We start from the raw sequence: 23605 nt of genomic DNA, 5'->3' as shown, positions 1-23605 counted from the left end.
TTCCTATCTGCTCGTGTTAGTTATATCTTTTGTGTTTTCACTCAACTCATCTCATCTGGTTAAACAATGTCAATACCTTCTTCTATTCTCCTCTCAAACGCCAAAACGACGACAATACATATGTGAATCAATTTAACCTTAAAAGTGCCTGCTTCGGCAGTATGGGATTGATACGGCACATGTCTGGTGTAATCTGCTAGGGAAGGAGGAGGAAGGAATGGAATGAATTCTCGGGGCAGCAGAGCATGGTACTGAAGGAGATCTCTCAGCTTGTAAATCCAACCGTCTGAGGTGCAGCAGGATTAGTAGAGCTGAAGGAAACATCTGAACTGAAGAAAACCCTGTTTTTTCTACTTCCTCTGAACAGTGACCTGGCTTGGAACAAGCTGTCCTCTCTGAACCCACTCTCCTTCTCCAGTCTGCCTGCCCTCATCAAACTGTGAGTCCTCTTTTATTCATTCATATGAACCAGGCAGAGTTCAAGTCAATCGGCAATGGATTATGTGTCCATTAAATCAAGTTATATTGCATAAAAAAACTCTTATGTTTTGCTCGATTAATGATTGCTAGATTGCTATTGCTTAGTTATCAGGTGGTAGATGATATGTGTTTCTCATACTCTCTCTCTCTCTCTGCCCCTCTCTCTCTCTCTCTCTGCCCCTCTCTCTCCCTGCCCCTCTCTCTCTGCCCCTCTCTCTCTCTCTCTCTGCCCCTCTCTCTCCCTGCCCCTCTCTCTCCTTCCCTCTCTTTCCCTCCCTCCCTCCCACTCTCTCTCTCTCTCCCCACTCTCTCTCGCTCTCTCTCGCTCTCTCTCTCCCTCTCTCTCTCCCCCCTCTCTCTCGCTCTCTCTCTCCCTCTCTCTCTCCCCCCTCTCTCTCGCTCTCTCTCTCGCTCTCTCGCTCTCTCTCTCCCTCTCGCTCTCTCTCTCCCTCTCTCTATCCCTCTCTTTCACCCCCTCTCTCGCTCTATCTCTCCCTCTCTCTCTCTCCCCTCTCTCTCTCTCTCTCTCCCCCTCTCTCTCTCTCTCACTCACTCCCTCTCTCTCTCCCCCCTCTCTCTCTCCCCTCTCTCTCGCTCCCTCCCTCCTTCCCTCTTCCTCCCCCTCCCTTCTCTCTCCCCCAGTGATCTAACTTCCAACCGGTTGTCCTATCTGCCTGTATCTGGGCTCCATGGACTCACACACCTCAAACTAGCCGGCAACGAGGAGCTGCAGGAGCTACTGCCTGCTGAGAGCCTCCCCAAACTGAGGTACTTGTGGTAATGCTCGGGGTGGTGGTACTGGTGCTTTTGGTGATGCTGGTGGTGGTGGTGGTGGTGGTGGTGGTGGTGGTGGTGGTGCTTTTGGTGATGCTGGTGGTGGTAGTGGTGCTTTTGGTGATGCTGGTGGTACTGGTGCTTTTGGTGATGCTGGTGGTGGTAGTGGTGCTTTTGGTGATGCTGGTAGTGGTGGTAGTGGTGGGGGAATCCATAACATAGACTGACCAGGTCTTTCCATGACATAGACTGACCAGGTAAATCCAGGTGAAAGCTATGATCCCTTACTGATGTCACTTGTTAAATCCACTTCAATCAGTGTAGATGAATGGAAGAGACAGGTTAAAGAAGGATTTCTAAGCCTTGAGACAAATGAGACATGGATTGTGTATGTGTGCCATTCAGAGGGTGAAGAGGCAAGACAACATTTTTAAGTGCATTTGAACGGGGTCTGGTAGTAGGTGCCAGGAGCACATGGGTTGTGTCAAGAACTGCAACGCTGCTGGGTTTTCGCGCTCAACAGTTTACCGTGTTTATCATGAATGGTCCACCACTCAAAGGACATCCAGACAACTTGACACAACTGTGGGAAACATTGGAGTCAACATGGGCCAGCATCCCCGTGGAACGCTTTTTACACCTTGTAGAGTCCAAAATGTGAAAATGATGATGAGGAGGTGGAGGAGGAAGAGGAGGAAGAGGTGGGGGAGGTGGAGGAGGAAGAGGAGGAAGAGGAGGAAGAGGTGGGGGAGGTGGGGGAGGGGGAGGTGGTGGAGGAGGTGGAGGAGGGGGAGGTGGTGGAGGGGGTGAGGGGGTGGAGGGGAGGTGGAGGAGAGGGGGAGGTGGTGGAGGAGGTGGGGGAGGTGGGGGAGGTGGTGGAGGTGGGGGAGGTGGAGGAGGGGGAGGTGGTGGAGGAGGTGGGGGAGGTGGTGGAGGAGGTGGGGGAGGTGGAGGGGAGGTGGAGGAGGGGGAGGTGGAGGGGAGGTGGAGGAGGGGGAGGTGGTGGAGGAGGTGGGGGAGGTGGAGGGGAGGAGGTGGAGGATGAGGTGGAGGAAGAGGAGGAGGTGTAAGAGGAGGAGGAGGAGGAAGAGGAGGAGGATATCTTCTTTCCCCATCCTGTCCTTATTTTGAATAGACAACCTGTTACCAGTTCATTTCAGTACAGACAAACAGGTCACATGATGGACATGCACTGGCTACAGTACCCTCACTCCCTTCTAGTACATCATGGTAGGGAAGGGAGCAGCACTCCAATACACACTCATTCACCATGAAGTAGGGTGCAACATGGACACTCTGAAGCTCATCAGAGTGGGTCATATTTTTTACCAAGGACCAACCATTAAAACATGATTTACCCAGGCCACTTGAAGGACCAACCATTAAAACATGATTTACCCAGGCCACTTGAAGGACCAACCATTAAAACATGATTTACCCAGGCCACTTGAAGGACCAACCATTAAAACATGATTTACCCAGGCCACTTGAAGGACCAACCATTAAAACATGATTTACCCAGGCCACTTGAAGGACCAACCAATAAAACATGATTTACCCAGGCCACTTGAAGGACCAACCAATAAAACATGATTTACCCAGGCCACTTGAAGGACCAACCAATAAAACATGATTTACCCAGGCCTCTTGAAGGACCAACCAATAAAACATGATTTACCCAGGCCATAGTTACAGTTGAAGGACCCACCAATAAAACATGATTTACCCAGGCCATAGTTACAGTTGAAGGACCAACCAATATGTAACGGCAGTCCTCCTCCTCTTCATCTGAAGAGGAGGAGTATTGAGGGAACCAAGGCGCAGCGTAGTGAAATGACATTTTATAAACGAAAACACGAACTTAACTAAACTAACAAAACAACAAACGGTGTAGACAGACCTATACGACGAACTTACATAAAACAAGAAGAACGCACGAATAGGACAAAATGACTACACAAACCGAACAAACCGTAACAGTCCCGTATGGTGCAAACAATTACACAGACATGGAAGACAATCACCCACAACGAACACTGTGACAACGCCTACCTAAATATGACTCTTAATTAGAGGAACGCCAAACACCTGCCTCTAATTAAGAGCCATACCAGGCAACCCAAAACCAACACAGAAACAGAAAACATAGAATGCCCACCCAACCTCACGTCCTGACCAACTAACACACATACCAAACTAACATAAATAGGTCAGGAACGTGACATAACCCCCCCCATAAGGTGCGAACTCTGGGCGCACCAGCACAAAGTCTAGGGGAGGGTCTGGGTGGGCATCTGACCACGGTGGTGGCTCAGGCTCCGGGCGAGGTCCCCACCCCACCATAATCAATCCTAGCCTCCATCTACCCCTAAAAATGTCCACCCATATCTTACCCCCACAAAATCCTCTTAGTAACATCCATGACAGGGACATCACCGGGACAGAGGGATAAATCAAGACAGAGGGATAGCACAAGACAGAGGGATAGATCAGAATATAGAGGTAGATCAAGATAGAGAGGGAGATCCTGATAGAGGGGCAATTCCGGACTGAAAGGCAGCTCCGGACAGAGAGACAGCTCTGGACTGAGGGGCAGTTCTGGGTATATAGCCGTTTCTGGCTGAAGGGCAGCTCATGGCTGACTGACGAATCTGGACGCTCATGGCAGGCTGACGGCTCTCGACGCTCATGGCTGGCTGACGGCTCTCGACGCTCATGGCTGGCTGACGGCTCTCGACGCTCATGGCTGGCTGACGGCTCTCGACGCTCATGGCTGGCTGACGGCTCTCGACGCTCATGGCTGGCTGACGGCTCTCGACGCTCATGGCTGGCTGACGGCTCTCGACGCTCATGGCTGGCTGACGGCTCTCGACGCTCATGGCTGGCTGACGGCTCTCGACGCTCATGGCTGGCTGACGGCTCTCGACGCTCATGGCAGGCTGACGGCTCTCGACGCTCATGGCAGGCTGACGGCTCTCGACGCTCATGGCAGGCTGACGGCTCTGGACGCTCATGGCTCGCTGGCTGCTCTGGCAGATCCTGTCTGGTTGGCGGCTCTGGCAGATCCTGTCTGGTTGGCGGCTCTGGCAGATCCTGTCTGGTTGGCGGCTCTGGCAGATCCTGTCTGGTTGGCGGCTCTGGCAGATCCTGTCTGGTTGGCGGCTCTGGCAGATCCTGTCTGACGGACGGCTCTAGCGGCTCCTGTCTGGGGGGCGGCTCTAGCGGCTCCTGTCTGGCTGACGGCTCTGTAGGCTCATGGCAGACGGGCGGCTTTGCAGGCTCATGGCAGACGGGCGGCTTTGCAGGCTCATGGCAGACGGATGGCTCAGACGGCGCTGGGGAGACGGATGGCTCAGATGGCGCTGGGGAGACGGATGGCTCAGATGGCGCTGGTGAGACGGATGGCTCAGATGGCGCTGGTGAGACGGATGGCTCAGATGGCGCTGGTGAGACGGATGGCTCTGGCCGGATAAGGCGCACTGTAGACCTGGTGCGTGGTGCCGGAACTGGAGGCACCGGGCTAAGGACACGCACCTTCATACTAGTGCGGGGAGCAGGGACAGGGCACACTGGACTCTCAAAGCCCACTCTATACCTGGTGCGTGGTACCGGCACTGGTGACACCGGGCTGAGGGCAAGCACATCAGGATTAGTAGGGGGAGAAGAAACAGTGTGTACAGGGCTCTGGAGACGCACAGGAGGCTTAGTGCGTGGTGCCGGAACTGGAGGCACCGAACTGGATACACGCACTACAGGGAGAGTGCGTGGAGGAGGAACAGGGCTCAGGAGACGCACTGGTAGCCTAGTGCGTAGTGTAGGCACTGTAGGTACTAGGCTGGGGCGGGGAGGTGGCGCCGGAAATACCGGACCGTGCAGGCGTACTGGCTCTCTTGAGCATTGAGCCTGCCCAACCTTACCTGGTTGAATGCTCCCGGTTGCCCGACCAGTGCGGGGAGGTGGAATAACCCGCACCGGCCTATGTAGGCGAACCGGGGAAACCATGCGTAAGGCAGGTGCCATGTATGCCGGCCCGAGGAGACGCACTGGAGACCAGACGCGTTGAGCCGGCCTCATGACACCTGGCTCAATACCCAATCTAGCCCTACCAGTGCGGGGAGGTGGAATAACCCGCACTGGGCTATGCACTCGTACAGGAGACACCGTGCGCTCTACTGCGTAACACGGCGCCTGCCCGTACTCCCGCTCTCCACGGTAAGCCTGGGAAGTGGGCGCAGGTCTCCTACCTGCCCTTGGCCCACTACCTCTTAGCCCCCCCCCAAGAAATTTTTGGGTGTTACTCACGGGCTTTTTGGGCTTCCGTGCCAGACGCGTTCCCTCATAACTCCGGTTCCTCTCTCCGGTAGCCTCTGCTCTCCTCAGTGCCTCCAGCTGTTCCCATGGGAGGCGATCCCTACCAGCCAGGATCTCCTCCCATGTGTAGCAACCTTTTCCGTCCAATATATCGTCCCAAGTCCATTCCTCCTTCTTTTCCTGTCCCTTACTCCGTTTACTCCGCTGCTTGGCTCTGGAATGGTGGGTGATTCTGTAACGGCGGTCCTCCTCCTCTTCATCTGAAGAGGAGGAGTATTGAGGGAACCAAGGCGCAGCGTAGTGAAATGACATTTTATAAACGAAAACACGAACTTAACTAAACTAACAAAACAACAAACGGTGTAGACAGACCTATACGACGAACTTACATAAAACAAGAAGAACGCACGAATAGGACAAAATGACTACACAAACCGAACAAACCGTAACAGTCCCGTATGGTGCAAACAATTACACAGACACGGAAGACAATCACCCACAACGAACACTGTGACAACGCCTACCTAAATATGACTCTTAATTAGAGGAACGCCAAACACCTGCCTCTAATTAAGAGCCATACCAGGCAACCCAAAACCAACACAGAAACAGAAAACATAGAATGCCCACCCAACCTCACGTCCTGACCAACTAACACACATACCAAACTAACATAAATAGGTCAGGAACGTGACACAATAAAACATGATTTACCCAGGCCATAGTTACAGTTGAAGGACCCACCAATAAAACATGATTTACCCAGGCCATATTTACAGTTGAAGGACCAACCAATAAAACATGATTTACCCAGGCCATAGTTACAGTTGAAGGACCAACCAATAAAACAGGATTTACCCAGGCCATAGTTACAGTTGAAGGACCCACCAATAAAACATGATTTACCCAGGCCATAGTTACAGTTGAAGGACCAACCAATATGTAACGGCAGTCCTCCTCCTCTTCATCTGAAGAGGAGGAGTATTGAGGGAACCAAGGCGCAGCGTAGTGAAATGACATTTTATAAACGAAAACACGAACTTAACTAAACTAACAAAACAACAAACGGTGTAGACAGACCTATACGACGAACTTACATAAAACAAGAAGAACGCACGAATAGGACAAAATGACTACACAAACCGAACAAACCGTAACAGTCCCGTATGGTGCAAACAATTACACAGACACGGAAGACAATCACCCACAACGAACACTGTGACAACGCCTACCTAAATATGACTCTTAATTAGAGGAACGCCAAACACCTGCCTCTAATTAAGAGCCATACCAGGCAACCCAAAACCAACACAGAAACAGAAAACATAGAATGCCCACCCAACCTCACGTCCTGACCAACTAACACACATACCAAACTAACATAAATAGGTCAGGAACGTGACACAATAAAACATGATTTACCCAGGCCATAGTTACAGTTGAAGGACCCACCAATAAAACATGATTTACCCAGGCCATATTTACAGTTGAAGGACCAACCAATAAAACATGATTTACCCAGGCCATAGTTACAGTTGAAGGACCAACCAATAAAACAGGATTTACCCAGGCCATAGTTACAGTTGAAGGACCCACCAATAAAACATGATTTACCCAGGCCATAGTTACAGTTGAAGGACCCACCATTAAAACATGCTTTACCCAGGCCATAGTTACAGTTGAAGGACCCACCATTAAAACATGCTTTACCCAGGCCATAGTTACAGTTGAAGGACCCACCATTAAAACATGCTTTACCCAGGCCATAGTTACAGCCTCCTCAGTTAGTCAACACGTACGTCCCTTCCGCTAGGAACTCCTAGACTTAAATATTTGTATGATGTCATAAACCACTGCAATTGTGGATAAACAGTTGGTGATTTTTGTCTGCAAAGTTACATGTCAGTTGGTACTTAATAAACTGTTCAGTGTGGTGGTAGCATTGTGTTTAGTCTCTTCTGTCTGTCTGTAGAGTGATGGAGTTGCCTTATGCCTTACATGTTGTGTTGACTGTCTCTATCTGTCTCTGTCTCTCTCTCTGTCTCTCTCTCTGTCTCTGTCTCTCTTTTTCTCTTTCTCTCCTGTTCTCTCTCTCCTCTCTCTCTCTCTCTCTCTCTCTCTCTCTCTACTGTTCTGTCTCTCTCTCGCTCTATCTCTCTCTCTCTCCTGTTCTCTCTCTCTCTTTCTCTCAGTTTCAATTTAAGGGCTTTATTGGCATGGGGAAACATATGTTTACATTGCCAAAGCAAGTGAAGTAGACAATAAACAAAAGTGAAATAAACAATTAAAAATTAACAGTAAACATTACACTCACAAAGGTTCAGAAAGAACAAATACTTTAAAATGTCATATTATGTCTATATACAGTGTTGTAATGATGTGCAAATAATTTAAGTACAAAAGGGAAAATAAATAAACCTAAATATAGGTTGTATTTACAATGGTTTTTGTTCTTCTCTGGTTGCCCTTTTCTTGTGGCAACAGGTCACAGATCTTGTTGCTGTGATGGCACACTGTGGTATTTCTCCCATTAGATATGGGCGTTTATCAAAATTGGATTTGGTTTCAAATTCTTTGTGGATGTGTGTAATCTGAGGGAAATATGTGTCTCTAATATGGTCATACATTGGGCAGGAGGTTATGAAGTGCAGCTCAGTTTCCAACTCATTTTTTGGGCAGTGTGCACATAGCCTGTCTTCTCTTGAGAGCCATGTCTGCCTACGGCGGCCTTTCTCAATAGCAAGGCTATGCTCACTGAGTCTGTACATAGTCAAAGCTGTCCTTAAATTTGGGTCAGTCACAGTGGTCAGGTATTCTGCCACTGTCTACTCTCTTTTTAGGGCCAAATAGCATTCTAGTTTGCTCTGTTTTTTTGTTAATTCTTTCCAATGTGTCAAGTAATTATCTTTTTGTTTTCTCATGATTTGCTTGGGTCTAATTGTGTTGCTGTCCTGGGGCTCTGTGGGGTGTGTTTGTGTTTGTGAACAGAGCCCCAGGACGAGCTTGCTTAGGGGACTCTTCTCCAGGTTCATCTCTCTGTAGGTGATTGCTTTGTTATGGAAGGTTTGGGAATCGCTTCCTTTTAGGTGGTTGTAGAATTTAACGGCTCTTTTCTGGATTTTGCTAATTAGTGGGTATCGGCCTAATTCTGCTCTGCATGCATTATTTGGTGTTTTACGTTGTACACTGATGATATTTTTGCAGAATTCTGCATGCAGAGTCTCAATTTGGTGTTTGTCCCATTTTGTGAAATCTTGGTTGGTGAGCGGACCCCAGACCTCACAACCATAAAGGGCAATGGGTTCTATAACTGATTCAAGTATTTTTGGCCAGATCCTAATTGGTATGTTGAATTTTAGGTTCCTTTTGATGGCATAGAATGCCCTTCTTGCCTTGTCTCTCAGATCGTTTACAGCTTTTGTGGAAGTTACCTGTGGCGTTGATGTTTAGGCCGAGGTATGTATAGTTTTCTGTGTGCTTTAGGGCAACGGTGTCTAGATGGAATTTGTAGTTGTGGTCCTGGCAACTGGACCTTTTTTGGAACACCATTATTTTTGTCTTTCTGAGATTTACTGTCAGGGCCCAGGACTGGCAGAATCTGTGCAGGATATCTAGGTGCTGCTGTAGGCCCTCCTTGGTTGGTGACAGAAGCACCAGATCATCAGCAAACAGTAGACATTTGACTTCAGATTCTGGTAGGGCGAGGCCGGGTGCTGCAGACTGTTCTAGTGCCCTCGCCAGTTCATTGATATACAGTATATGTTGAAGAGGGTGGGGCTCAAGCTGCATCCCTGTCTCACTCCACGGCCCTGTGGAAAGAAATGTGTGTGTTCTTTTCCAATTTTAACCACACACTTGTTGTTTGTGTACATGGATTTTATAATGTTGTATGTTTTTCCCCAACACCACTTTCCATCCATTTGTATAGCAAATTAGATTCTATGAATTACATTTACTGACGTGCTGTTCCTTCTTTTTCCGTCGTGTATTTCTGTATTGTTTTAGTGATTCACCATAGTGAAGGCGTAGGCTCAGGTTTTCTGGGTCTCTATGTTTTTGGTTGGACATGTTTCTCAATTTCTTTCTTAGGTTTTTGAATTCTTCATCAAACCATTGTTGTTCATTTTCAAGGGGTTGTCTGCTTGAAATGTTTAGATTTGACAGGGAAGCTGAGGTCAAATAAACTGGTTAGGTTTTCTACTCTCAAGTTTACACCTTCACTATTACAGTGAAATATTTTGTCCAAGAAATTGTTTAGAAGGGATTTGAATTTGTTGTTCCCTAATTTTTGGGTAGATTTCCACACTACTTTCCTTCCATCTATAGCATTTCTTAATATTATTCAGTTCCTTTGGCTTTGATGCCTCATGATTGAGCATAGCTATGTTCAATTAGACTGGGATTTTGCTGTGATCTGATAGGGGTATCAGTGGACTGACTGTGAACGTTCTAATAGACTCTGGGTTGAGGTCAGTGATAAAGTAGTCTACAGTACTACTGCCAAGAGACGAGCTATAGGTGTACCTACCGTAGGAGTACCCTCGAAGGCTACCATTGACTATATACATACCCAGCGTGCGACAGAGCTGCAGGAGTTGTGACCCGTTTTTGTTGGTTATGTTGGTTATGTAGTTGTGTCTAGGGGGGCATATGGGGGAGGGAATGCTGTCACCTCCAGGTAGGGTGTCAGGTTCTTGACCAGTTCTGGCATTTAGGTCGCCACAGACTAGTACATGTCCCTGAGCCTGGAAATTGTTGATCTCCCCCTCTAGGACGGAGAAGCTGTCATCGTTAAAGTATGGGGATTCTATTGGGGGGATATAGGTAGCACACATGAGGACATTTTTCTCTGTTGAGATCATTTCCTTTTGAATTTCAAGCCAGATGTAAAATGTTCCTGTTTTGACAAATTTAATAGAGTGAGTTAGGTCTGCTCTATACCAAATTAGCATTTCACACCTGGTAGTTTGGTGGATGTGACCACCAGCTCTCTGTAACCTAGAGGGCAACCATTGGGTCCGTCTCCTTTATACCATGTTTCTTGTAGGATGACTCTCTCTCTCTCTCTCTCTCTCTCTCTCTCTCTCTCTCTCTCTCTCTCTCTCTCTCTCTCTCTCTCTCTCTCTCTCTCTCTCTCTCTCTCTCTCTCTTTCTCTCTCTCTCTCTGTCTCTCTCTCTCTCTCTCTCTGTCTCTCTCTCTCTCTCTACTGTTCTCCCTCTCTCTCTCTCTCTCTCTCTGTCTCTCTCTCTCTCTCTCTCTCTCTCTGTCTCTCTCTCTCTCTCTCTCTCTCTCTCTCTGCATGCTGGGAGTGTTTGGTGCATGCTGGGAAGTGTATGATCGAGGGAGTGCGTGTGTTGTGTAGCGATAGATATTCAGAATTTTTTCTTTCGGTTTTCTCTTTCTTGGTGGCATTCTTTGGTTTCTTCTGTGCATGATTAAGATTATTATATATTTTTTTTTTGTGTGGTAGAATTAAGTATTTAGGTTTTTTCGTATCGAAATTACCTTGATTTTGGCGGGGATGGCTTCCCGAATTGGAATGCCGTCCCTGTCACTTCGGCACGGCTTTAGGTGTGTTACTGAAGCTAATGTCACGGTGGAGGATTTTCTGGTCGCCGTAGGAGAGAAGGTAGGCTATGAGAATATTGCTTATGCGTCACGGATGAACAAAGCGGTGGTGGTATTTCTTAAAGAAGAGCGCCTTGTTGATCGTATGGTTGAGCAGGGCATACTTCTTAAGGGAATGTTTATTCAAATTACGCCGCTTTTTTCTCCGTCAACAAGGGTAACTATTTCAAATGTACCACCGTTTATTCCAAATGAGCTATTGGAGCGCGAGTTATTGCGCTTTGGGAAGTTTGCAAGCTCAATTAAGGTTGTTCCGTTGGGTTGCAAACACCCGGCGTTGAAACAGGTTATGTCGTTTCGGCGACAGGTGTTTATGTTTTTGGACTCACCGGAGCAGACTTTAGAGATATCGTTTAAAGTCAAGTATGACAATAGACTATATATGGCTTATGCTAGTACGGGTAGTCAACGGTGTTTTGAGTGTGGGGATGTTGGCCATAAGCGACATGCTTGCCCGAAAAGGGAGAAGGCAGAGGGAGGGGCGCAGGTGGTCATCATAACGCCTGGGCCCACTGATGTAGGGAGAGGTGGGCTGATAGTGGTTGAGCAGCCACAAGCACCTGTTGCCGAGGAACAAGTTATCCGTGTTGAGGCCACGAGTTTGCAACTTGTATTAGAGGGAAATATTATGCAGCAGAAAAATATTGTTGTAGAAGGCAAGGATGGATCTGAAGAGCCAGTTCCTCAGACTGGTGAGGAGGTGCCCAGTACGAGTACTGGGGCACAGGAGGGGGTTCATATGGAGTTAATCTCCCAGGTAGTGGAGGAGACGCCCACTACGAGTAATGGAGTACAGGAGGGGGTTCAAATGGAGTTAATCTCCCAGGTAGTGGAGGAGATGCCTGGTACGAGTAATGGAGTACAGGAGGGGGTTCATGTGGAGCTAATCTCCCAGGTAGTGGAGGAGATGCCTACTACGAGTAATGGAGTACAGGAGGGGGTTCATGTGGAGCTAATCTCCCAGGTAGTGGAGGAGATGCCCACTACGAGTAATGGAGTACAGGAGGGGGTTCATGTGGAGCTAATCTCCCAGGTAGTGGAGGAGATGCCTACTACGAGTAATGGAGTACAGGAGGGGGTTCATGTGGAGCTAGGCTCTCAGGTAGTGGAGGAGGTGCCCACCACGGGTAATGGGGTTCAGGTGGGGCTAGTCTCCCAGGTAGTGGAGGAGATGCCTGGTACGAGTGATGAGGTGCAAGTGGGGAGTGTTGAAAGGGATGTGGTAGAAGGGAGTCAGTGGTCTGTGGCCTCAGCTGAGGAGGATCAGGAGAAGGATATGGATATCTCTTCTGATATGACAGCAGCTGGTGAGGACTCAATTTATGATCTAGAGGAGGTAAATGGTTTTCTGGATCAGACTTTTGGGAAATCTGTCAAATTGGCAGAATATTTTGATGTTGATAAGTTTGTGAGGTCAGCTGTGATGTTACAGAAGACGGTGGGGTTGGACGAGTTGAGTGAGAAGAAGCGGTTTCGCTTGAGGAAATTTGTTACTGCTGTTACAGCAGCAAAAGGTGGTGGGAAACGTGGTCAGGTTAATAAGAAAATATTTAAATAATGATGATGATCATGCTCCATAGGGTGTCTTTTTTCTCTTTGGTTTCTCTGTGGTATCTTCTGCTTTTCCTTTCTCTTTTCTACATGGAGGTACTAAGGGTAGGCTCTCTCAATATTAATGGGGGAAGGGACAGAAATAAGAGGGCTTGGGTATTAGAAGAAATAAAACAGAAAAGGCTTAATGTAGTTTTCCTACAGGAGACACATAGTGATGAGGATAATGAGGTTGACTGGGGAATGTGGTGGGAGGGGCAGCATATACTCAGTCATGGTACTAATTTCAGTGCTGGGGTGGCCATCTTGTTTTCCTCAGGCTTAGGGGTGACTGTGGTATCTACAACAGAGATTGTCAAGGGTCGGGTTTTATTGGTCAAGGTGGATGTTATGGGGTTTTTGTTTGTTTTTTTGAATGTTTATGCTCCTAATGAGGGTACCGAGCGTCTTGTTGTGTTTGATAAAATAAAAGAAACCTTAAGACAGTGTGACCAAGAGGGGTGTATGGTTGTAGGGGGGGACTGGAACTGTACTGTGGATTTTACTGTTGATCGCAACGCTGAAGAACCTCACCTGCGGTCAGCCACTTTCCTGTCTGGCCTATTAACTGAGTTAGAGCTTTCTGATGTGTGGAGAGTAAGGAATGCAAAAGTTAGGCAGTACACATGGTTGAAAGTGAATGAAGGTCGTGTCAGTGCAGCAAGGTTAGATAGGTTGTACGTATCTGATCAATACTGTAGTAGGGTTGGAAGGTGTGCCATTACTCCTGTGGGTTTCTCTGATCATCACATTATAACTGTTGATATTCACTTGTCCTGTCCACGAAGGTCATCACCTTACTGGTATTTTAATGTTAAATTGTTACATGATGTCAAGTTTTGTGAAAGGTTTTTGTTGTTTTGGGAAAAATGGAGGGTTACAAAAGGGAATTTTGAGTCCTTGAGACAATGGTGGGATGTTGGGAAGGCCCAAATACGAGTATTTTGTCAACAGTATACTGCTTTGTCTCAAATTGAAGTTAAAGACTCTATCAAGGCCCTTGAACAGGACATCAAATCAATTGAATTGAAGCTGCTCACTCAGAATGACCCTGGACTAGTCATGAACTTACAGGACAAGAGACATGAACTGAGGTCGTTTCTGCATGAAAGAGTGAAAGGTGCCTTGATTAGGTCTCGTTTCGCTTCCCTCAAGGACATGGATGCTCCTAGTGCTTTTTTTTTTAACCTTGGACAGTCGAAATTACAACGTAAACAGATGGTCTGCCTTCGTCTCCCTGATGGGAAGGTGACCACGGATGACAGTGAAATGCGTCAACATGCCGTGGATTTCTACTCTGCCCTCTATAAGGCGGAGGATTGTGACTCTCTGTGTACTGAACAGTTGTTACACGGTCTTCCTCAATTGGGAACTGAACAGAGAGTCGCATTGGACTCTGACATTACACTGCAAGAGCTGTCCACAGCAGTTATGCAGCTCTCAACAGGCCGAGCCCCTGGCATTGATGGTTTACCATCTGAGTTCTATAAGCATTTTTGGGGGTCTATTGGGGAGGATTTTTATAAAGTGGTGTGTGAATCTTTTCATGAGGGTTCTCTTCCTGTATCCTGTCAACGGGCTGTGCTTTCACTGTTGCCAAAAAAGGGGGATTTGGCTCTCATAAAAAATTGGAGACCTGTTGCTTTGCTGTGTGCAGAATACAAAATAGTTTCTAAATGTCTCTCAAACAGGTTGAAAGAGTATCTGGGATTGTTGGTCCACAAGGACCAGTCCTACTGTGTACCTGATCGCTCAATTGTTGACAACTTGTTTCTGATAAGAGATGTTTTAGACATTTGTAAACTGTCTGATGTAAATGTGGGTTTACTTTCTTTGGATCAGGAGAAGGCTTTTGACCGAGTGGACCACCAGTATTTGTTTAAAACGATGAAAGCCTTTGGGTTTGGGGATGTTTTTTTGTCTTGGATGAATTTACTGTATGCTGGGGCCTCGTGTATGGTGAAGGTGGGGGGTGGTTTGAGTTGCCCCATCCCTGTCCAAAGGGGCATCAGGCAGGGATGCCCAATTTCAGGGCAGTTATATAGTCTGGCGATTGAACCAATGCTTTGTTTTTTAAGAGCGAAGCTTACTGGTTTCTCTGTGCCAGGTGTAATGAAGGGACCCACGATAGCACTGTCTGCGTATGCAGATGATGTGACAGTTTTTATTACAGGGGCTGAGGATGTTAAGGTTCTCTCAGACGCTTTAATGGTGTATGAGGGTGCCTCCTCAGCTAGAGTCAATTGGGGAAAGAGTGAAGCGCTGTGGGCAGGTCAGCTTCAGATAGGGTCCGCTCCACGGTTACCAGGGGGGCTTCAGTGGGGCAGAGATGGGATGAAGACATTGGGTGTTTTTCTAGGCTCTGATGTCTTTCAGAAAAAGAACTGGGAGGGTGTAGTGGAGAAAGTGTGTGCCAGACTGTCAAGATGGAAATGGGTGCTACCCCAGTTGTCTTATAGGGGAAGGGTACTGGTAATTAATAATCTTGCTGCCTCTACCCTGTGGCACAGACTAATGATTTTGCAGCCACCAAAGGGTCTGATACAAGAGCTTCAGAGGACCCTTGTCAACTTCTTCTGGTCTGGACAACACTGGATCAAAGCTGCAGCCCTGTACCTGCCACTGCACGAGGGGGGACAAGGCCTGGTGGACATTTCCTCTAGGATCATGGCTTTCCGGCTTCAAGCAGCCCAGAGACTGTTATACAGTGACGGTTCTAGCTGGGTCGACACAGCCTACGCATTGATGAGGAGAGCGGGCTGTTTGGGCTTAGACAAGCACCTTTTCCTCTTAAAGCTGGAGGGGGGTGAGTTGAATGGCCTGACTCCATTTTATGAGTCTGTTATGCAGGCTTGGAGGGTTCTTGACAAGTCCCGTAAGGCCGGCACGCTACCAGGGATGTGGCTTTTTGAAGAGCCTCTTTTTTATAACACTGCCATCCAGTCCAGTGCTCTGGGTTCAGCCAGCCTGCGTTCATGCCTGTTAGGTGTGGGGTGCACCAAGCTGGGTCATCTGATGCAGAGCAGGAGCAGATCGTTGGAGGAGCTGGGAGAAAGAGCGGGGATCCGATCATCTCGCCTACTGAGGAAGGTCGTCGCTGAGGTCTGTGACTCCTTGTCAGTTCTTCATCGTCAGTATGTGACTGAAATTTCCAATTCTGATCGGTGGAAGGAGGGTCTGGATTATATGTTCCCTGCACTGATTGTTAGTGCTGCGGTGGGGGCATTTGAGGAGGATGTGGGGATGCTGCTTTCCTTCGATACCCCGGAGCTGGGGGAGTTCAAGGAGGTGGGAAAGAAGGCCATGTACAGAATATGTGTAAAGGTGTCCCATGCCTCTTCCCTGGAAGGGGTAAAATCGACGAGGTGGGCGGGTGTGCTTGGTCCAGGTGCTTCCCCAAAAGGCTGTTGGCGATCCTTATACAAACTGCCGATTGATAAGAGGACAGCTGACCTCCAATGGAGGATAATACATGGAGCTATAGCCACCAACATGCATCTGGTACACCTGGACCCTACTGTTGGGGAGGGGTGTCCATTCTGTGCAGAATCTGAAACTCTGGCACACCTGTTTTTACTGTGTCCCAGGTTGGTCGGGATGATTGACCTAATCACTGACTGGTTCTCAACGTTGGGAGTGGTTTTCTCTTCCCAACTGTATATATTTGGGCCAAAGTACAGGTTCAGTCAAAAAGGTGTCGTTGTGTTGCTTAATTTTGTGTTAGGGGCAGCAAAATTAGCGACATGGAAGACCCGAAAGAACAGTATTCGGGGACAAGGGTCTGTGGATGTGGTGGGAATGCTGGAGGGAATGGTGGCAGCGAGACTAAGGGTTGAGTTTGCCTATTATAAACTTGTCAACAATATTGATCTGTTTTTGAGTATATGGGGTATTCAGAGGCTGTTGTGTTTAGTTACTGTGGAGGAGGAGTTGGAGTTGTGTTTTTAATTGATGTGTAACTGTGGTTTTGTATGAGTATTTATTGTGTGGTGGGCTTCCAGACCCAATAAAGATTATTTAAAACTCAAACTCTCTCTCTCTCTCTCTCTCTCTCTCTTTCTCTGTCTCTGTCTCTGTCTCTGTCTCTGTCTCTGTCTCTGTCTCTGTCTCTCTCTCTCTCTCTCTCTCTGTCTCTCTGTCTCTCTCTCTCTCTCTGTAGGGTGATGGAGCTGCCCTATGCCTTCCAGTGTTGTGCCTTCGTCTCCTGTGAGAAACACTCCTCTCCCTGGGACAGAGACAACAACAACAACGGGAAGGACGACTTCGGGAGGAGGGAGGGCATCTTGTCTAACCAAGGTGTGTTCTCAAACAACCCTAGATAGTACACTGCACAAAACGTAGTGCCCCATTAAAAGGGAATGGGATACCACTTCAGATCCTTGTTGTAAAGGATACATGGTGTGTTGCTAATATGCCCCCTGACAGAAACAGTGACTAATTTTCAGTTCCTATGAAACGTCTTGATAACCTGGATATAACCTTTGATTTGATTTAAGAAGACCACGAGGACTTTCTGCTGGACTTTGATGATGAGCCCAAATCCCACCACAGTGTCCAGTGTTCCCCTTCACCTGGTAAGGCAACACCCACCACCACCCTTCCCCCTAACATGGTGCATACATTGATTGATTGAGTGATTGACTGGTTGATTTATTTATTGATTGACTGGTTGATTGATTGAGTGATTGACTGGTTGATTTATTTATTGATTGACTGGTTGATTGATTGAGTGATTGACTGGTTGATTGATTGAGTGATTGACTGGTTGATTGATTTATTGATTGACTGGTTGATTGAGTGACTGGTTGATGGATTGATCTGTCCCTCCCCAGGTCCGTTCCGTCCTTGCCACCACCTGTTTGGCAGCTGGTTGATCCGTGTTGGTGTGTGGGTCATTGCTACTCTCTCCCTGGTCTGCAACACACTGGTGATGGTCTCCATCTTTCTCTCCCCGTCCTTCCTGTCCCCTGTGAGGCTACTGATTGGCCTGCTGGCTCTGGTAAACAGTCTGATGGGGCTGTGGTCGGCCACGCTGGCCACCGTCGATGCCTTGACCTTCGGCAGCTTCGGCCGCTACGGGGCGCGCTGGGAGAGCAGCACGGGCTGCAAGCTGACCGGCTTCGTCTCCATCTTCGCGTCTGAGACCAGTATCTTCTTACTGACTGTGGCCGCTCTGGAGAGGGGGCTGTCGATACGGAGAGGCAAGGCCGCCGAGGGGAAGACTTCGACGGGCACGCTGAGGCTGGTGGCCGCCTTGTGTTTCCTTCTGGGCCTGGCTATCACCGTGCTCCCCCTGCTGGGGGACTATGGTGTCTCCTCCATCTGTCTCCCCATGCCCTACGAAGAGCCCTCCTCTCTGGGCTTCATGGTGGCTCTAGTCCTGGTCAACTCCCTATGTTATCTGATCATGACCGTCACATACGCCCGCCTCTACTGCAGCCTGGAGAAAGGAGAGCCGGACAATCTGTGGGACTGTTCCATGATCCGTCACGTGGCCTGGCTGCTGTTCACCAACTGTCTGCTCTACTTCCCCGTAGCCTTCCTCTCCTTCTCCTCCCTGCTGAAACTGCCCTCAGTAGGGCCTGAGGTGGTGAAGTCAGTGCTCCTAGTGGTGGTTCCTCTCCCAGCCTGCCTCAACCCTCTACTCTACGTCCTCTTCAACCCTCACTTCAGAGAGGACCTGGGCCTGCTCCACAGAAAGACTCGCGGCGCCCTGCACCTCAGCAGACCCCGCCGACTCAGCCTCGTCTCGCTCAACTCGGAGGACGCCGAGAAACAGTCATGTGACTCCACGCAGGCCCTGGTCACCTTCGGCGTGTCAGAGGAAGAGGAGGAGTCTAGGGGGGCGGGGCAGCAACCCAGCGCCGAGGCACACCACCCTCCGGTTGCCTTCATCCCCTGTCGCTAGGCAGACTAGCGCTCAGGTTTCACTGTTTTTACCCCCAGGGCTGCAGGGCTCTGGGTTCTACCCCCAGTACCCCATGCCCTTTATCAACCCCCTACACACAGACAGAGACTGTGTTAGAGCAGTACATGTATCCAGAGAGGAAGAAACAAGGCCACTGCCACACGGACAGGAACAGGACACAAAATGGCCGCCATGGCCCTCCTCTGAATCAGAACTCTAATCTAGAGCTAGATAGACTCCCATTGTCCTGGTATTCATATCTCTCTGTCTGTCTGTACAGTACCAGCTATGTGTAAACCCTGGCCCGGCAGCTTGATCCCGGACAGAAGCAGAACTGGTTATGTTATGAACACAGCTATGATCACCATTACGATCATCATATGTACACCAACACAGTGGCTCTTTTAATGAAGGTACTTGAATCTATAATATGTAGGCCAGGACGAGGAGGAGGAGGAGGAGGAAGAGGAAATTCCACACTGCATCGCTTTGCTTTCATTTTTATTTCCATTAGATCCCTAAGATAAAACACCTCATTTGAGTTTAAACATCCTCTCTGACAGTTATATAATTGCAAGCTGAGTTTTGTGAGAACAATTTGTAAGGTGTGTGTGTGTGTGTGTGTCTGTGTGTGTGCGTGTCTGTGTGTGTGTGTGTGCGTGCTTGTGTGTGTGTGTGTGTGTGTGTGTGTGTGTGCGTGCGTGCGTGCGTGCGTGCGTGCGTGCGTGCGTGTGTGTGTGTGTGTATGTGTGTGTGAGGTTGCACTTACGTGCCCATTCATTTGTGTACATTTACTGTGACAATCTGTTCTCCTTTGTAGAATATGCCAGTTTGTTTTTAGAGTAAGGTTCGGTGTGTATTCGTATTTGACACTAATATTTAGTTGTAAAAGTTTTCCCCCTATTTCCGTACCTCTATTTTCCCAGTCCACCTCTCTGTCTTCAGTGCCTTGTTGATCTCAAGATACTGCTGTAGCTCGCAGAGAAAAAAACAAGTCATTTCTAATCGCTATCCATGGTCAAAATGTATATTTAGTGAGCTGGTGCTTTTAGACTGTTTTATCGATGCACCATTACAGCCCGTTTAGACTGATCACAACACAGTATATTACATCTTCAGTTGTGTTTATCATTTAACTACGTCAATCACCAGCATGCATGACTCTCCTCCATTACCTAGTGACTAGAGCACGTAGAGGAGGGAGGAGGGGAGACGGGAGGAGGGGAGAGGGAGAGAGAGGAGAGAGAGGAGAGGAGAGAAAGAGAGGAGAGAGAGGAGAGAGGAGAGGAGAGAAAGAGAGGAGAGAAAGAGAGGGAGAGCGAGAGGAGAGAGAGAGAGGAGAGGAGATGAAGGGAGATTAAGCAAGGGAGAGGGAGAGAGAGAGAGAGAGAGAGGAGGAGATGAGGGGAGAGAGAGGAGAGGAGGGGAGAGAAAGAGAGGGAGAGGAGAGGAGAGAAAGAGAGAGGAGATGAGGGGAGAGAGAGGAGAGAAGGGGAGGGGAGAGAGAGAGGAGAGGAGATGAGGGGAGAGAGAGGAGAGGAGGGGAAAGAAAGTGAGGGAGAGAGGAGAGGAGAGGAGGGGAGAGAAAGCGAGGGAGAGAGGGAGAGAGAGAGAGGAGGATTCTTATTCATGTGTTTTAGAGGGCAGAATTAAAACCTGTGGTAATGATGTGTATTGCTCCCCCACTGCGCTGGGGCAGGACAGAGACGTCTTGTGTTCTGCCTCTTTGTTCTTTGGCCAGGCATAGCGGCAGCATAGCAGCAGCAGGGTGTTAACCTGGATAGAGGTATCAAGTCAACGCCTTCCAGGACTGAACCCTTTCCAAGGAGCTGGATCGCTCGTGAAATGAAATATCACCCGGGACGAGGGTCAGGTCAGAGCGGCCTGCGTTCTGGTTCACCCCTCTCCTCCGTTCCTCTTTCTGTTGTCTTCTTCTTCTTACTTCCTCTGCGTTTTGGTAGACGCAACCGACTACTAATGCCAAACATCAGCGGCCTCTCCAGACAAATACTTGGATCTGAGGTTAGCAAGGTTTAAAAGCCCTCTGAGGCGATTCCTGAGGTATCTTCAGAGCTCAGCTCCAGGCTGTCGACCTCTCTTTTCCTCATCCCGTCTTTCTTCTTCTCTCCAGGAGAATGACCTCATGTCTTGTCCACCGTCCAGCTCTTTTTCCTCTCCTCATCCTCTCTCCCTCTCCTCATCCTCTCTCCCTCTCATCATCCTCTCTCCCTCTCCTCATCCTCTCTCCCTCTCCTCATCCTCTCTCCCTCTCCTCATCCTCTCTCCCTCTCCTCTCTCCCTCTCCTCATCCTTCTCCCTCTCCGCATCCTCTCTCCCTCTCCTCATCCTCTCTCCCTCTCTTCATCCTCTCTCCCTCTCCTCATCCTCTCTCCCTCTCCGCATCCTCTCTCCCTCTCCTCATCCTCTCTCCCTCTCCTCATCCTCTCTCCCTCTCCTCATCCTCTCTCCCTCTCCTCCTCTCCTGCCTTGCTGGTCACAGGTCATATCTACCTTTATATCAGAGCAGGAGAACACCTCAGAGCTCTCCAGCACTTAGAACTAAGGAAATGTAGCAACCTCGTGAAACAACCGCAGAGTCTTGACAGGCACCTCCTTTGTCCTTGTGTGGATGAATTAAGGAGGTCGATGTCATTACTTATAAAGCGAATTGCTCTTGGAAACCTACAAATGTAATCAACCGTCTTTGCCATTCTTCAATGTTCCTGAAAACTCTGCTGCTCATGGTCTGTGAAAAACCTTGCTGTCTGTGAGTTAGTTTTCTGCCCCTCTGCTTTGTCTGTCTGTCTGTCTGTCTGTCTGTCTGTCTGTCTGTCTGTCTGTCTGTCTGTCTGTCTGTCTGTCTGTCTGTCTGTCTGTCTGTCTCTCTGTCTCTCTCTCTTTCTGTCTCTCTCTCTTTCTGTCTCTGTCTGTCTCTCTCTCTGTCTCTCTCTCTGTCTCTCTCTCTGTCTCTCTCTCTCTCTCTCTGTCTCTCTCTCTCTCTCAACACAACACAAACTCACTGTAATGAGCCTGCCTGTGGCCATTCCTCCAGGTGACATGCTGAAGACAGAGAGCATAGAAAGAGAGACATCCTTGTCTCGGGGTCTTTCCCAGGTGTGTGACATGGTTAAAAAGAGAGGTGGATAGGCTGAATCTGGGTCGTGTTCATTAGGGCACACCGTAGCAAAACTTTTTTTTTAAACGTTCTGCAACATAGGTGGATGGGCTGAATCTGGAATGAATTGTGTTCATTAGGCCACAAAGTAGCCAAATGTTTCTGTTACAAACTACGAGATACTGGGGTAGCTGTATGAATCCACTGTCAAATGTGACACATCGTCTTTCTTTTCTTCTTCTTGTTTTTTCTCTCTCTCCATCGTTACCCAGATTCAGAATTTGGAGGCAAAAGCTATTTTTTTTATTATCTTGAGCTCTTAAAAAGCAGAATTGTATAAAAAAATATAGATGAGTATTTATACCAAAAGTATATTATGTAAAGTAAAGGGTCCCTGAGGAGGAGGTCTGATGGAGGCCTGGCGCATGCTCTGCAGATTGTAGGTAGTAGGCCTAGTTAGCCAGGTTTAGCTAGCCTAGCGTCCCGTTGGTTAGCCAGGTTTAGCTAGCCTAGCGTCCCGTTGGTTAGCCAGGTTTAGCTAGCCTAGCGTCCCGTTGGCTAGCCAGGTTTAGCTAGCCTAGCGTCCCGTTGGCTAGCCAGATTTAGCTAGTCTAGTGTCCCGTTGGCTAGCCAGGTTTAGCTAGCCTAGCGTCCTGTTGGCTAGAGGCTGTGTGTACATTACATTCATAGGGCCAGTGAATAGAATGCATATTTTGTTTTTATATCAGAGTGTTAAATCTGTCTAATATGTAATAAACAACTTTACCAAATGAGCGTAATCCGTGAGTGGTGTTTGTTATTCCTAAAAGGAGGTTGGTGGTGGGACGATTCAGAGGTAATAAACGTTGTGTGGAACATAACAGGGAAAAAAATGCTTTGTGAACTTTTTCGTAAGCATGTCAAGATCCACAAGGAAATATGACTTATAACTTTGTGATTTATTAAAATAATGGATCTGAACACAATCATGTTATTATTCCATCAGCGCCGGGGTGGGTGGGTGGGACACCAGGCATGCTGAGACGAAAAATAAAGTTATTTCAGGCTCTGCGTCAATCATGACTCATGTATCCTTCTATTATCCTTGTTTTCATAAGGCGGTGTAATTAAATTAACTTAATGTTGCATAACTGAGAAATAAAGAATCTTTGATGTTATTTTATATGCAATCGCACAACAGGACTTATTGTTCATAAAATCCTGCTGATTGCCCATGTAAAGGGTACAGTAAAATCCCGCTGATTGCCCATGTAAAGGGTACAGTAAAATCCTGCTGATTGCCCATGTAAAGGGTACAGTAAAACCCTGCTGATTGACCATGTAAAGGGTACAGTAAAACCCTGCTGAGTGACCATGTAAAGGGTACAGTAAAACCCTGCTGATTGCCCATGTAAAGGGTACAGTAAAATCCTGCTGATTGCCCATGTAAAGGGTACAGTAAAATCCTGCTGATTGCCCATGTAAAGGGTACAGTAAAATCCTGCTGATTGCCCATGTAAAGGGTACAGTAAAATCCTGCTGATTGCCCATGTAAAGGGTACAGTAAAATCCTGCTGATTACCCATGTAAAGGGTACAGTAAAATCCTGCTGATTGCCCATGTAAAGGGTACAGTAAAATCCTGCTGATTGACCATGTAAAGGGTACAGTAAAATCAAGCTGATTGACCATGTAAAGGGTACAGTAAAATCCTGCTGATTGCCCATGTAAAGGGTACAGTAAAATCCTGCTGATTGCCCATGTAAAGGGTACAGTAAAATCCCGCTGATTGCCCATGTAAAGGGTACAGTAAAATCCTG

General features: G+C 48.0%; 1 protein-coding gene across 2 annotated transcripts in view; it reads left to right on the top strand.

Annotated features, from left to right (window-relative positions):
• The window catches only part of LOC139533593 (leucine-rich repeat-containing G-protein coupled receptor 5-like), a 187018-nt gene extending 164432 nt beyond the window's left edge, over positions 1-22586 (top strand). Inside the window, exons 14-18 of one of the 2 annotated variants that reach the window (XM_071331740.1) lie at positions 368-439; positions 1123-1248; positions 16944-17080; positions 17281-17358; positions 17617-22586. In XM_071331740.1, the coding sequence (XP_071187841.1) occupies positions 368-439; positions 1123-1248; positions 16944-17080; positions 17281-17358; positions 17617-18692 (1489 nt within the window). In that variant the 3' untranslated portion in view covers positions 18693-22586. The remainder of the gene's footprint in view (positions 1-367; positions 440-1122; positions 1249-16943; positions 17081-17280; positions 17359-17616) is intronic. The other variant, XM_071331741.1, reaches the window with a different exon arrangement.
• The last annotated feature ends 1019 nt before the right edge of the window (positions 22587-23605 follow it).

This window comes from Salvelinus alpinus, chromosome 11 (assembly GCF_045679555.1).
Source record: "Salvelinus alpinus chromosome 11, SLU_Salpinus.1, whole genome shotgun sequence".
Classification (NCBI taxonomy): Eukaryota; Metazoa; Chordata; class Actinopteri; order Salmoniformes; family Salmonidae; genus Salvelinus; species Salvelinus alpinus.
The sequence above is the reverse complement of the archived record's forward strand: the minus strand, read 5'-3'. Positions and strand labels throughout refer to the sequence as shown.